We start from the raw sequence: 13,436 nt of genomic DNA, 5'->3' as shown, positions 1-13,436 counted from the left end.
CACCACAGAGGAGTCAGGAAGAGACGAGTCAATAAAACAAACATCATCTTATCTGAGTTCATGGAAAAGCGTCAAGGAGGCGCCAGAAGAAGTTCCATCTACAGTCCACCTGAAGCCGTGTTAGGAACACAACATGAACTCTAGTCAGAAGAGACTAAAATGAATATTCTCCACCTATGTTCTGTGCGGTGGGAAAACATATCTGTCACTGTTGTGTGTTCTTGATGGTGTTGAGCAATGAAGGAAAAACATGTAGACCCCCAGTGTAAGCCACCAATCCCAATAGCTTGTAAAACAAGTGTGGGCAAACGTTTACAATAGCCCTGGCAAAAGAGCTGGAACATGTGACTTGTGGTGAAGATGTCTAAAACACCTTTTTGTGTGTGAGATTACAATTTTCAATGTCAGAATCACCAATAACCATGTTGTTATCAGTTATTTCCACTTATAGTAGCTTTTCTGATAATTTTCCACCCTTATTATTCTGCATAGTGTATTATTCTAACATCCCTATGCTGTTTTGTTCAGGATGATGATTTTGAGGAGATGGAAGCCCTCAGTCTTCACTCTGCTAAGGTAATAAATCTCTTTATCAACTAAATAACATTCAGTGTTTTCACTGACAGGCTACATAATCAGACTGTTAATGTGCCAATCAGGCTGTTATCATGGATGATGAACAGCAGAAGTCTCATCGTTACTCACCAAGTCTGCAGGGGGATGACGATGTCGAATTGAGCAAAGAACGCAAACATGTAACTTTCTGCCTTTTTTCATGAAATTACAAACTGCATAAAACTGATCACAATAAGCTTATATTAGCAACTGTTCTTTTTTTTTTAAGTCTTTGGGAAATACAACTTAATGCACACTTATTATTATTATTATTGTTTTAACTGAAATGCTTATCTCCTTAGTAGCTATTAGTATTTTTTCACTATAAAGTACAAAAACATCTTCTTGTTTCTGGCAGAAAAAGTCCAAATATAAGATTCATCTGCCCCACAAATCGAAGGCATCACACGGACTGAAAGAGGTAGGCGGAGTCTAAGTGTTTAATGGTTAACACACAAACATACAAATAAAAATTATTAATGTAAATGTATTACTGGTGTTTATTGTCAGAAGGGCTCCACTGACGACGAAATGACAGAAAAAGATATGAAGTCTCATGAAGAGGAGTATGATGAAGATCCAGATGAGATTGAAATGCTCAAACTGGTATTCTTTGTTCTTTTAGACTCCAGTGTGTTTTTTTTATTATTTTTTGTATGTGAAAATGCCTTTGACACACTTATTTTCTTTCCAATAGAAAAAGCCATTTAAGTTTAAAGTTTCCAAAAAACACAAGCACCAGGTAAGTGTGTTTGGTCCGCTCTTACCACACCAGAGGAATCTTTACTCGTTGATCGATGACATGTGCAACATTCTCAGACTGAACCTTCTCTCATCAGAGCAAAAAGAACCAATCAGAAGCCCCACCTGTTGAGCACCTCTCTGAGGCTGCTAAGGTAAGTTTGCAACTTTTCAACCTGGAAACTGTTAAAGTGCTGATGGAAAACTTCTGATAGCGATTCCTCAATTATATCGATTCAAACTGTCTCATCAGAGCTAGAATGGAGTTTGAAATGGCTTAGAGAGCCAAGTTATTAGTAAGGTATGTCTAAGATTCTCAGTCAGATGTAGATCCCAACTTTTCTCATACCAAGTTAGATACGGCCATGTCTCTGTGTCTGAAATTGTTCTGTACTCCCTCTATTTTCTACTTATTGGTTGGTTTTTAAAAGCCAGTTGGTTGTGTACAGTTGCAAGCAAATACTATGCTTTCCAGATTTAATTTTATTTGAAATAAAATGTAATAAAGCATATACCATTTCCCCACCACATCACAATTGTGCTTTGCTGTGGGTTGGTCTGCAGAAGGGGGTCTGCAACCACTTTGCAACTTTTTTGACATCACAAAGTCAAAATTTGTCAAAATTTTTAATATATAGTATAGGAATTTTGTGGTCTATTTATTTATTTTAAACACAATTTTTTTTTTTTTTTTTTTTTTAGGTTTTAAATCAAAGAAAAATATAAAAGAGGATCAGGACATTTTCTTCTATATGGGATGTTGATGTTTGTAAAGAATTATGTAAACAGAAAACATGAACTTAGCTTCCAATGAAATAATGATTGTTTTTTAAAGTCTGAAGTTTAATGCGGGATTTATTCCATGCCAAAAAATTGCTAAAATCTCTATTTTTAATATCTGCATTTAAAAAAAGTAAATAAAAATGCCTAAAATCTCTATTTGTAATGTCTGCATTTAAATAAATATAATTTTTTAAAAATGGCTAAAAACTCTATTTTGATATTTATATTTAAGAACAACAAGAAATTAAAATGTCTAAAATCTCTATTTTTGATATCTACATTAAAAAAATATTACAAAAATCTACATTTTACAAAAGTTGTTGCTTCTCCACCATTTCCAGCCAAACCAAGAGTGGAAGCTCCAGTTCAGACTCCTGTTATACACCATTAAATGCATTGAAATTTATTGTGGAAAATCCCAGTGCTTTTGCAACACTGTACTTTTATCTTTACTTTATCTTTCCTTCCTTAGCATTCACTATCATGTGATGGCTGTGCAATTCAGATAATCTTCACCTGCTAATTATCAGATTTTAAACGTTCTACCAACTCTGAACGGTTTGCTTTGATTGGGAATCTTGATTTTTGTCAGTCAGGCAGAAGGACGCCATGAAGACTTCCTGTGTATTTCATTTGAAATGCATTTAAATTGAAAGTTACCAGAAATTGGGGAAAAAAATGAATACAGTACAGTGGTTACATAATCAAGCTTTAGCCACAATGCAGGTTTGATTGATTAAGCCCTCATGTTAGCAAACTATACTCTGAAATCGTCTCATGCTGTTGTTTCAGTCTGTTAGTTTTCTTTCCTCAATTGGACCTTGACATATCCTTGTAGCATGTTACCGGACCGGTTCAGCTGCATACTGCCTTCTCTGACACTCCTACTGCTGTGTATGAAGGCCTGCAGTGCTGCCTTGAATGACTTAAAATGGTAACGCATGCTGCAAACACTTGCTGATTAACTCGTCTTCTTCCCTCATTCAGGCAGAATGGGAGGCTGCTCAGATGGACGAACAAGCTGCAGCCGGTGAAGAGGAGGATGAGGAGGAAGACGGGGTCAGTTTCTTTGGTTCTGCAAAAATTCTGGATCCTTTTTATTTACGGACTCTCTGTTTTTATAGGGACAGCATTATTTAATGTAAAGTTATATGTAGGCTTGATGACAAACATTTCCGGATGATAAATTGCCCCAGAGGTTGTTAGGATAAACAATTATATTGTTGTTTTGAGGCAATTTTCAAGATGTCAGTAATGGTACAATAAGGCAAGAAAACATTCTCATAGATCAATAAACTTAAAATTCTAATGGATATTTAACACTGGATGCCGAACACATTTTAAATGTTCAAAATGTATAAACAAAACTACAGAAACAACAATTAAGATGAAGTATGAAGTCTTTGTAAACGAAATTGTGCTTCCAAAAAAGAGCCAGTTGAGACAAAAGCATCAGACAGAAAACTTTCATCATCCAGTTTTAGTAGAAACAGAGAGAAAAGAGAAAAATGATAAATCATTGAAAATGAGTTCATTTTAACTTATTTGTGATAAATTAATTTTTTATCACAAAGTTATTACCACAGGCCTAGTTGTCTGACAAACTATTTTCCCATTATAGATGTTTCCTGTTTTTAGGAGATGAAGATAACCTGTGTAAATATAATAAGCATTTGATTTCATTTAGTTAAAAAAAAATTATCCAAGCTGACCTGTGTCTGTGTAATAAACCAGTCACCCAATTAGGTAAATTCTAAATTGGCTGTGACTAGTCTTATTTTTGGTGAAATGTTCCTACATTTCAAAAGCAACATGCTAGGTTCTTTGTAAAGGAATTCAAAAATAGATCATACCTGTCAAGTCTCCCGCTTTGGCCAGGAAATGACCATATTTTACCCCTTTCTCCCCCGGCGTACTCCCGTCTAAGTATTTTCCTGTAAATTTCCCATGTTAGATTAATGATGTCTGGAGGGCAAGATAGAAGAAATGTATATGCTCCTCTGAAGAAAGGTCAGATATATGTTTGACTACTTTTTGTATCTTTGTCTTTAGGACACGGACAGTTTATTGGAGTGGTGGTACACAGTAGAAAGTAAGTCAACATCCAAACCAATTTAAAATCAAGTGAACTGATGAGTGGTACTGGATTTGTATTCACCCGTTTGTGCGTTTCAGAATGGGACGAACTGCCATCGGATGAAGAGGATGCAGCCGTCAAAGAGGATGAGTCAAAGTGCGACCATTTGTTTTTACCAGTAGTAATTCTTGGTCAACTCACTGTTTTGCAATACGTTTTGACTTTATTACTTGTATAGCACCAGTTCACAACAGCCGCGGGTTATCAAAAGACACATACACTCCAAACGATTCTGGTTATCAATGCAGTCAAGTTCAGTTTATTATTCAAATTATATAATGAGTAATTGGGTAAAAGGATCAATTTATAAGTTTGAGTACCACAGAAGCTAGTGGAGAACTTAATTATGCTGTTCGCAAAGTACCCAATGCTCAGCACTCTACGCAGCCATGCATTTCACTGGTTGAGTTGACCAACCAGTGAGTTGGTCTTTCTGCAGCAACACAGGTCACTGTAGATGCAGACAGTAGAACAAGCATCATCTTTACCAAAATAGTTTTGTTTTATTGAGCAAATTACTAAGAACTAGCTCTTCTAAAATCTTGCTATGATTGCAGGTCATTCACCGTCTTGGCAGACAAGGTCGAACGCGGCCTGCGTCTCTTCAACAAGGTGTTCACCGAGCAGGCCGAGGTCCTGTGGGAGTCCATCATCTCGCTCCACGCCCTCGCCGACGACATCAACGAGTTCCATCACAAAGCCAAGATCGCTGGGATCAGCGGGGGCACCACCACCGCAGTGGGCACTGTGGCGGCCATCACTGGTCTGGCTCTGGCTCCCGTGACCTTCGGAGCGTCCCTGATAGTCACTGCTGTGGGCGTGGGGGTGGCAACGGCCGGTGGGATCACCTCTGCCTCTGCAGCCATCTCTGATAACGTCAACAACAAGAACGAACGCAAAAAGGTAATGCAGATTTTTGATGCAGTGAGATGTGATGGCAGCCGCAGAGGCTGCACGTCTTGATCACTCTGTTACTTTTTCTTCTGTGTGAAATCACTAATTTAACGTTCTCTGTCCTTAATCAGATCGAGGGTCTGCTGCAGGAGTACGAAGAGCGAATGCTGGAGATCTCGAACATCCTCCACTTTGTCAATAAGGGCTTGTCCAAGCTGCGCGGCCACCCTTTCCTCAGGTCTGGCACACAGCACTATTCCCAAGACTGGGAAATCCGCAAAGCGGTCCAGATGATCAGCATTGTGGATTCGCCTGTTATGCGAGCAACAGAGATGACTGATGACGCCGTGGGCTCCCTGCAAGGACTCTTCAAAGGTATGGACACGTACTTCGTGAACGAAACCAGAGAGCTGAAGAAAGGCTACAGGAAGGAGATTGTGTCCGTTATAAGACAAGTGGCAAACGTGCTGAATGACTGCATCGTGGGGCTGAACGCCATCAGAGAGGATCTGCAGGATGCTACTGGAAATATGTGAACAACCTTCATGATCACACTGATCATGGCTCTCCACTGACATCTCCTGGCTGAAAATAAGAACTGCTCTTCCATGTTGCATCAGTCTTGGAAAATATTCCACCTCTGTTAAACTCATGAAGATATTTTTGGCATTGTGGCTGAGAAATTAGTTTTTTCCAGGTTTTTAGACGGCAGATTAATTTTGTACTTGTACAGTAAAACACAGATAAGTTCCTTTATTAATTAACCCTTTTGCATCAATGTTTTTTTCCTATTTAAAATTCACAGTTAGAATTGTTAGAATTGAGTCAGTTTGGAAATAGTTTATTCACTTTACTTTGAAATGGTTTATCAAAGACTTTGAAAGTCTTTGAAGAGATAAGGTTTAAAAATATTTAACAGTTAATGAATCTAGTGAACCAAAGTGATGATTGTCAGATTTTGGCAGAATGTTTTGCAGGTCATAGACCCTTGTACTGTAAGTGAGACTTTTAATCTTAAGTTGTAAAAAAGAATCTTGTTTTCATAATCGGGTGTCAATAGATAGATTTATTGTTATAACTTGAATCGGTTTGTTCAAAATATAGCTCATGTTTTGCAACGAGGGAGTTAGTTTGGTTTATTCAGAAGCTTGAACACATTTTAATACTTTTCATTTTTCCTGAAAGAGCTGTCTGGAATGAATGCAAAGCATGTTGCATGACAAACTGAAGTTTTTTCTGCTTGATTGTAGGCACATTGTCATTTTATTATCCATATTGAATCATCCAGCTGCTATTTTACCCCTAACCACCCTTAACCATAGGCATTCTTAACATTTGACTTATCCAGCTTTGATAGGCCACTGTGATTGCATTGTTCATCTATTTGCATTTTAACATGAAATGAATGTAACTTTTTTAATTGTTCTATTTTACTATATTCTATATATCCTGGTTAACCCAAGAATAAAATGTAAAAATGACCTATTGATACATTTTCACCTGGAGGGAAAGTATGTTTTTTTTTTTGTTTGTTTTTTTTTCAGTTGAGAAATATTAAACTATAAGATGTAACCTATATATTGTCCAAAGTGCCAGTATAACATTATGTACAAAAGTGTAAACTTGATATAATTTCCAAAAACACACACTAACATCGTGCTTGTATGGTTTGATTAATTACTACCAGCACATCTTCCAGTTTAGATTAAAAATGGGTTGAAACATCCATCTTAACACCATCTTTGAAATTCAACTGGTGGAATGTTTGCTTTAGTCATGTGAAAAATGTTTTTAATAGACTCAAGTGCATGTCATGCCTATGTGTAGACTAGAACGTTTTGACATTTCATGATAGAACCATAGACTTCATTCTAGTTTATTAGAATTAAATGCAGATGTATAATTCTGAAATGGAGGAACACTTAAATAGTCAACTCTGAACATTTTAATTTTGAGAGTTGTGTGGATGCCTTCAATCTCCTTTAAAATCCAGTGCAACATTTAGAAAGTACTTACAAAATGGAGCCAATCTGTGTGTAATTAAATCTCTCAGCTGCTTGGCGAAGATGTGTGAAAGAAGTGTAATTGTTTTATGGAAACACCTTCCCCATGTTGAGAGTTGGGGGTGGCAGCATCATGCTCTGGGGGCTTTTTGTATTTTTTCCTGCAAATTAAAGTTGGTCACAGCTGATAGGGAAAAATGGCTGAACACACACATACACACACACAAAACCAGGACAATCCTGCAAGAAAACATGTTCTGAAGCTGCAAGACTTAGGGCTAGCATCTAGTGGAAAATTAGCAAGACTTAGGGCTAGCATCTAGTGGAAAATTAGCTTAACACCAGAGCTAAAACGGGATTGTTTTAGAGAAATTATTTTATTGCAAAGAACAATAAGCAAAAACCTCCTAGACGCGCAAAGACTGTCAGTTCTCATTGGAGTATACAGTAATGGCAGATAAGGAAGCAAATAAACACCACTTTTGATATTTTTACTTTTTAATTCAAACTCTTTAACCTTTTCGTGGCACTTCACAACTATGCAGCACATGGCGATGGTGTTACTCATCCTGACGAACGATAAAAGAGAAACCCACGCGGTAAACGATAAGCCACGCCCCCTACAGGTGATTCCCTTTAAAACCGCCTCGAGCTCTCCACAGCTGAGCGGGTGTGGTGACCCGCTCACAGTCAGCCTATTGTTTGTCGTCATGCAGCTAAAACTTGATGTTATACTTTCTTCACTCTGTAATGTGACTCCTGTTTGGGTCCACCTCATTTTTTTTGGTCAAACCGGTTTGTCTCCTTCATTTGCTCGGCGAGGATGGAAAAGGAAGTGAAGAGCTGAGCTGGGCAAGTTCAACAACTGGTTCGTGTTGTTTTGCTGTAAGCCGGCTTTTATTGACTTTTTGTCTGACTGCACGGCTGAGGTAGGCTCTTTTCGCCCAGTTTTGTGTCTTTGTTGCCCCGCATTCCGTTGGATATAATGTAAAGGTCGCTACGAAAGCGGGTTAGGGATTTTAAAAAAAGAGGTGACGTTGTATTCAGTTTAAAGAGCTGTTTCCTCTGTTTTCGTTAGCAGAAAGTTACAACGTGACATTATCAGTCAGCTAGACTGTTCGCCGCTACGTCACGCCCCTCACGAAACTTTCACAGGCAGTTTATGTTTCTAGTTTTAACTATAAGTCTGAGTGCATGTAAATGTGTCTGTCATGAACACGAAGCCGGAAGAACAAACTGTATTTGCTTATGCTGATTTGTTTTGAGCTCATCGTGCCATGCTTACAGCTTTAGGTAGGTAGAAAAAATAGGCAAAAATGCTACTGAAGTATTGAGTAACATCTGCTTTAATGTTTTAAAATGTTAAAAGACAAAAAGGTAAAGCTATATGCAAATTCTGGTATTTTAAACCCTACAATGGAAAACAAAAAATGTCAATGAATGGCAAAATGACACATTTTAAGCACAAGAAACACTCTTCTAAATCAATTTCCTTTAAATGCAATATCTAAATCTCCATTTGAGCAAACTGTAGGTGTCTGTACCTGCTGTATTTTTCCATAACATGTTTGCTCTTGGTTCAGTTAAGTAACTTATAGCAGGTACATCAGCCAGAAAGTTTACTTTCTTCAAATAAGACAAGTGATACATCCTGCTAACATTATTCAAGTAAGAGTAAAATCTACAACTAAAAGTATAATATTCCCCCTAAAATGTTCAAGTAAACGTAACCTCGTTACTGCTCACCTCTGCTTACAGCACCATGAACATGTTCAGAAGAGACAAGGGGTCACCTGCCCAGACTCCTGTGATTCCTCCAAGACCCACTAAAGAGGTGAGGAAATGCAGGACAATAACTTATGTACTTGTTCTTGCATGAAACAATAAGGCGTAACATTATGACTACTACGTAATGCTGCCAGGAAGGGCTGCAGAGATCCCGGAAGGTGTGGTGTGGTATTTGACCTCAATTAGCAGATCCTTTTAAGCATTGCAAGCTGATGTTGCATGATCAACAAAACACTTCTATTTTCTTTTTTTTACTTCAAATTTTATGTTGTGTTCTTTCAGTCATGTGCCATTCTACATTTATTCTCAGATTTGTGATTCTTTCCATAAAGGGTATAACTGGCTGCTTGGACAGCAGCATCTGTATTTCCTACCCGAACTTTCCTTAAATCATCCATCATATGGTTTCTGATTTCTTGCTTACATATCATTATATGTAAGCAATAATGATATTGCTTACATATGCTAGGGAACTTTGCAACACACCTGCAAAGTTCCCTAGCATGCTAGGAAACTTTGTGTTGCTAGGGAACTTTGTGTTCCCTAGCAACACACATGAACCCCACCATCCACATGTCCTAAAGCAAACGTGGGTCATCAGATCAGGCTACTTTCATCTGTTGCCCATTGTTGGCACTGTTGGAGAGGAGACGAAGGTTTACCATAGGTACCCTGACTTGTCTGTAACGTACTGTATGTTCTGACACCTTTCTATTAAACTCAGGGTTAGCTTCTCACTTGTAACAATAACTTCCTAACCAGGCTTGACAGGTTTTTTTATGCGTTACTAGGAGCTGGACAACCCCATCAGACACAGCCTCAAAACGGAGGATCCTGAATCAAATGCAGCCCTAAAGGTAAATGTTCAAACTTGATTGTAAATATGATGTCAGTGAACTTACAGCCCTCATTTCTTCTAGGAAAACACAAATGATCTTGACCCAAAGACAAAGGTCCAATATCATTTATCTATTCAGCCTCTAATTGAGAATCGGTAAGCTCTGTTTGCTTTAATTCATGGAGGTTTTGTTGTTTCCGTTGGGAGCAGCAGAAGACGGGAGTGATGGGGGTTGTGCAGAAGGTCAATCCCTTCAAGTCATCATCAAAGGTAGAAAAACAAAGGTTTCATATAATGAGTAACCAATAGCTCTTTGACTTGCATAACTTTGACTTGTTTCTTCTACTTAGGCGACCTCTTCGTCATCGAATGTCGGCCAAACTTCTTCCTCTGAATCGTCAGAACAGGCAACAGACTCCACACAGGTGAGTGAGGATTGTTTTGTTTGTCTTGTTGAACAGGCACGAGGATCTATGTTCAGAAAGCAGGCTACTAACTCAGTCAGGTTGTTTTCCATTCAAATCAGTATCAGAAAACTGGAGATCTTATCATTGTGTCACCAGTAAGCCTCTTCTAATTGAACTTTTCAGAGCTAGGTGAAATAAAAAATATATAGGATTTGCGCTAACTTGTCTAGGTATCGTTTGGAAGAATGTCTCTTGACTCCAAATTCATTGAGATGGAATAATACTGTAATAAGACTGGTATAAAAAAGCAGCACAAAACGGATGACAAAATGCAAACCTGTAAAATAAAATGCTGACTTGTGATTTAGTGAAATGGCATGGATGGAATTTTTAATGTACAAATAGGAAATCCATTGAATTTAACAAACTGCCAGCTCTTCTTTTTATGTTATTAATTTGTTTTCATTATATTTTAATTTAACAATATGGATATATCATTTGAATAGTTGGGGTGTCATTTTACATATTTTCTTAAAGAAACTGAGGACTAGGGGTGGACAACATGAACTTAAATTTGTTAACACAATATTTTGAGGGATTTATTGTGATAATAATGTACAAAATTGCAAACACTAACTGCTTTGCAATGCAAATTGACTTTCTTTCCTGTCTCTGAGCCTTTGGTTGTTCCTTGATGCCAAGATTTGAATGTTTGCAGTCCTGGTGGATGACTCATTCACCTTTTTCATTTTTATTTTTATTTTCAAAACAATCAATTTTTATATAAAACACAATGGCACACACAGTATATCCTGCATTGTTTCGAAAAATGTGTATTTAAATTCCATGTTTATAAAAATAAAAAACAATGGCAAGGCAGATTGTGGGTTGCTTCATCATTTTAAGGCTTGAAGTTTTCCTAGTTTAAAATATATTTGACATTTCTAAGTAGGCTCCACCTGTACTCAGTTTTCTAGTTGAGAACAAAAATGTGTGCTCCAGAGGTTAAGTGTTATACAACACACCTTGTTGGGCCAATCAGAACAGCTTTGTGTGTGAAGTTTCATGGTAGATGGGGAAATGCCCGTGTCACTTCTGTTCCAGAACCCTGGGATGCTAAAAGGAGTCATGCAGAAAGTGAACCCGTTCAAGTCCACCTCCCAGGTAACTACAGTCCTGTCTTTCTGATCTGTGTCAGACGGCAAAGTTTCCACTAAGCTTGCTCTCTCACACAGGTGCCTAAAACTCCATCCTCAGACTCATTGGAACAAGAAAGGAGCCCAGACTCGTCTCAGGTAGGGAAGTTGCTGAAACTTAACCCAAAGTCCTTTGTTTCAGGTCTTTGTTCCTTTTCCCACATCCTATTTAGAATCACACCCATTTCTAACTCTGGCTGGGAGCTATAGCTCTTCTTTTGTTCCTTTTGAACAGTTTTTTTTTTCTTTCAAATGAGATGTTGTGCCCTATTTGTTCCTCCTGCATATTAACCAGTGAGACGTTTAGGAGCATACTTTTCTTTAAACAGTTTGGTCCAACTAAGACTGAAGGTCCAACTCAATAAACGTATAGTTCACCCTTCTTGTAAAACAATTGTCAATGTTAGTTTTTAATAATGTTTTGTTAAAAATGGTGCTTTTATTGGATAAAATTCACTGTTGGAGCCAAACAACTTCCGCCTTCTTTGTATTTGACTAGGAGACGTCACAGTAGATGTGAGTCTGCAGAGTGGAGTTCACCGTGCAAAGTACAATTATTTGTGATTTTAAAACCGTTTTATAGCAAGTTGTGTCCTATTTTCAATCACTAAGGATTAATACAATGCCTGCCCACCTTCTGCTTCAACTCTTCTGGGAAGGTTTAAGGTTGAGTTTCATTAGTATTTTGACTCTTTCTTTCAGAATCAGATATGTGTGGTCAGACACTGATGCTGGATGAGAAAGACTGCCTTGCATTATCAGCTCTAATTCATCTTGAAATGTGTTCTATTGGATTGAGATCTGGGCTGTATAGGGGCCAGTCAGGTTCTTCCACACCAGACTCACTCATCCATGTTTTTGTAAACATGTCTTTATGCACTGGCTTCCAGTCATGTAGGAACAGAGTTTCTAGCCTCAAGCTGTTCTGAAAAAATTAGTTGTTTAGACACAGGTGCATGTTACCGTGTGTCTCCTACATGTTTGACACAGCAAATGTTGAAGAAGGTGCTGTTGTCGAAGGAGGTCAACATTAACCCTCTTGGGCTACATGCAAAACGTTGTTTGTGTTGAAAAACCAAACTAGTAAAGCACATCACCCAGTTTTGCAGGGTAATCGGTGTTCAACTTGTTTACCCTCTAAACGAAGTGGAAGCATCTGGCTATGGAGATGCATTTATTAAACCGACAGGAAGGCTGTTCAGCGTCGGATTAAAACCTGTTAGAGGCCTAAAAAAACAACTTGACTAGGATCATAAACAACTTTCTAGGACAACCATAAACAGCTCAGCAGATATCTTCCATCCCTCCACTCTGACTGAGAAAACCATAGACAGTTTGTGTTTTGTGATTATAAAGTTGCAAAATGTAGAAAGATTCAAGAGATATAAACAGTTTTACAAGTCATCGTTAAAGGCCAAAATAAAAAAACGATTGCCTACTGAGTCGGTGAATAAGTCTTACCATGATCATGCTGCGTGACCGGCGGTTTCATTGAAATTTGCAACTTCCAGTTATTAAATTTCTCGGAATTCATTTGAGGTTACTGATAAATTTAAACTAAATATAAAGGTGACTAATTCCGCCCCAGGTTGCATGGCTCTGCCTAAATTGCTGGCAAATCAAAGCAGCTGACTGAGACATTTTGAAACTTGATGTTGCCTAAACAAAGTGCTGATTGTGTTGCGCTAATAAAAGATCCCCAACAGAAGCTGCTGTCTTGATAATGAGATTCCAGGAAGATGTTGACTAGTTTCTTTGGCTGATCTGTGTTTGTGTTGCAGAGTCCTAGTATGTTCAAAGGAGCCATGCAGAAAGTGAATCCCTTCAAGTCTTCAGCACAGGTATCGACTAGTTCAGTTGGTTTGCATCCTGGAAAGATGTTCATGTTTCTACTCTTTCTAGATACACTTTTACCTTGTCTGCTAACTTCTAAATTTAATTTGTCTATCATTTTGTCATNCACCAGAGCTAAAACGGGATTGTTTTAGAGAAATTATTTTATTGCAAAGAACAATAAGCAAAAACCTCCTAGAC

General features: G+C 38.0%; 2 protein-coding genes across 3 annotated transcripts; both read left to right on the top strand.

Moving 5' to 3' along the window:
- Positions 1–511: 511 nt before the first annotated feature.
- Positions 512–6,982, top strand: LOC103153168 (apolipoprotein L6-like). Of its 2 annotated transcripts, none has more exons than XM_007573984.2 (11): positions 512–576; positions 660–755; positions 974–1,036; positions 1,129–1,221; positions 1,313–1,357; positions 1,455–1,511; positions 3,127–3,198; positions 4,192–4,231; positions 4,315–4,372; positions 4,834–5,179; positions 5,302–6,982. In XM_007573984.2, exons 1-11 carry the CDS (start codon positions 547–549, stop codon positions 5,704–5,706), a joined length of 1,305 nt encoding a protein of 434 aa, XP_007574046.1. In that variant the 5' UTR covers positions 512–546; the 3' UTR covers positions 5,707–6,982. The 2 variants fall into 2 exon arrangements, with proteins under 2 accessions (XP_007574046.1, XP_007574045.1); XM_007573983.2 differs by having other exon boundaries at positions 1,126–1,221.
- A 559-nt stretch (positions 6,983–7,541) lies between these two features.
- LOC103153183 (uncharacterized) lies at positions 7,542–13,390 on the top strand. Its single transcript, XM_016661740.1, has 9 exons — positions 7,542–8,102; positions 8,932–9,007; positions 9,753–9,818; positions 9,882–9,914; positions 10,010–10,069; positions 10,150–10,224; positions 11,311–11,370; positions 11,442–11,501; positions 13,184–13,390. Exons 2-9 carry the CDS (start codon positions 8,936–8,938, stop codon positions 13,388–13,390), a joined length of 633 nt encoding a protein of 210 aa, XP_016517226.1. The 5' UTR covers positions 7,542–8,102; positions 8,932–8,935.
- The last annotated feature ends 46 nt before the right edge of the window (positions 13,391–13,436 follow it).

This window comes from Poecilia formosa, unplaced genomic scaffold (assembly GCF_000485575.1).
Source record: "Poecilia formosa unplaced genomic scaffold, Poecilia_formosa-5.1.2 Scaffold341, whole genome shotgun sequence".
Classification (NCBI taxonomy): Eukaryota; Metazoa; Chordata; class Actinopteri; order Cyprinodontiformes; family Poeciliidae; genus Poecilia; species Poecilia formosa.
This window is presented reverse-complemented; position numbering and strand designations above follow the sequence as displayed.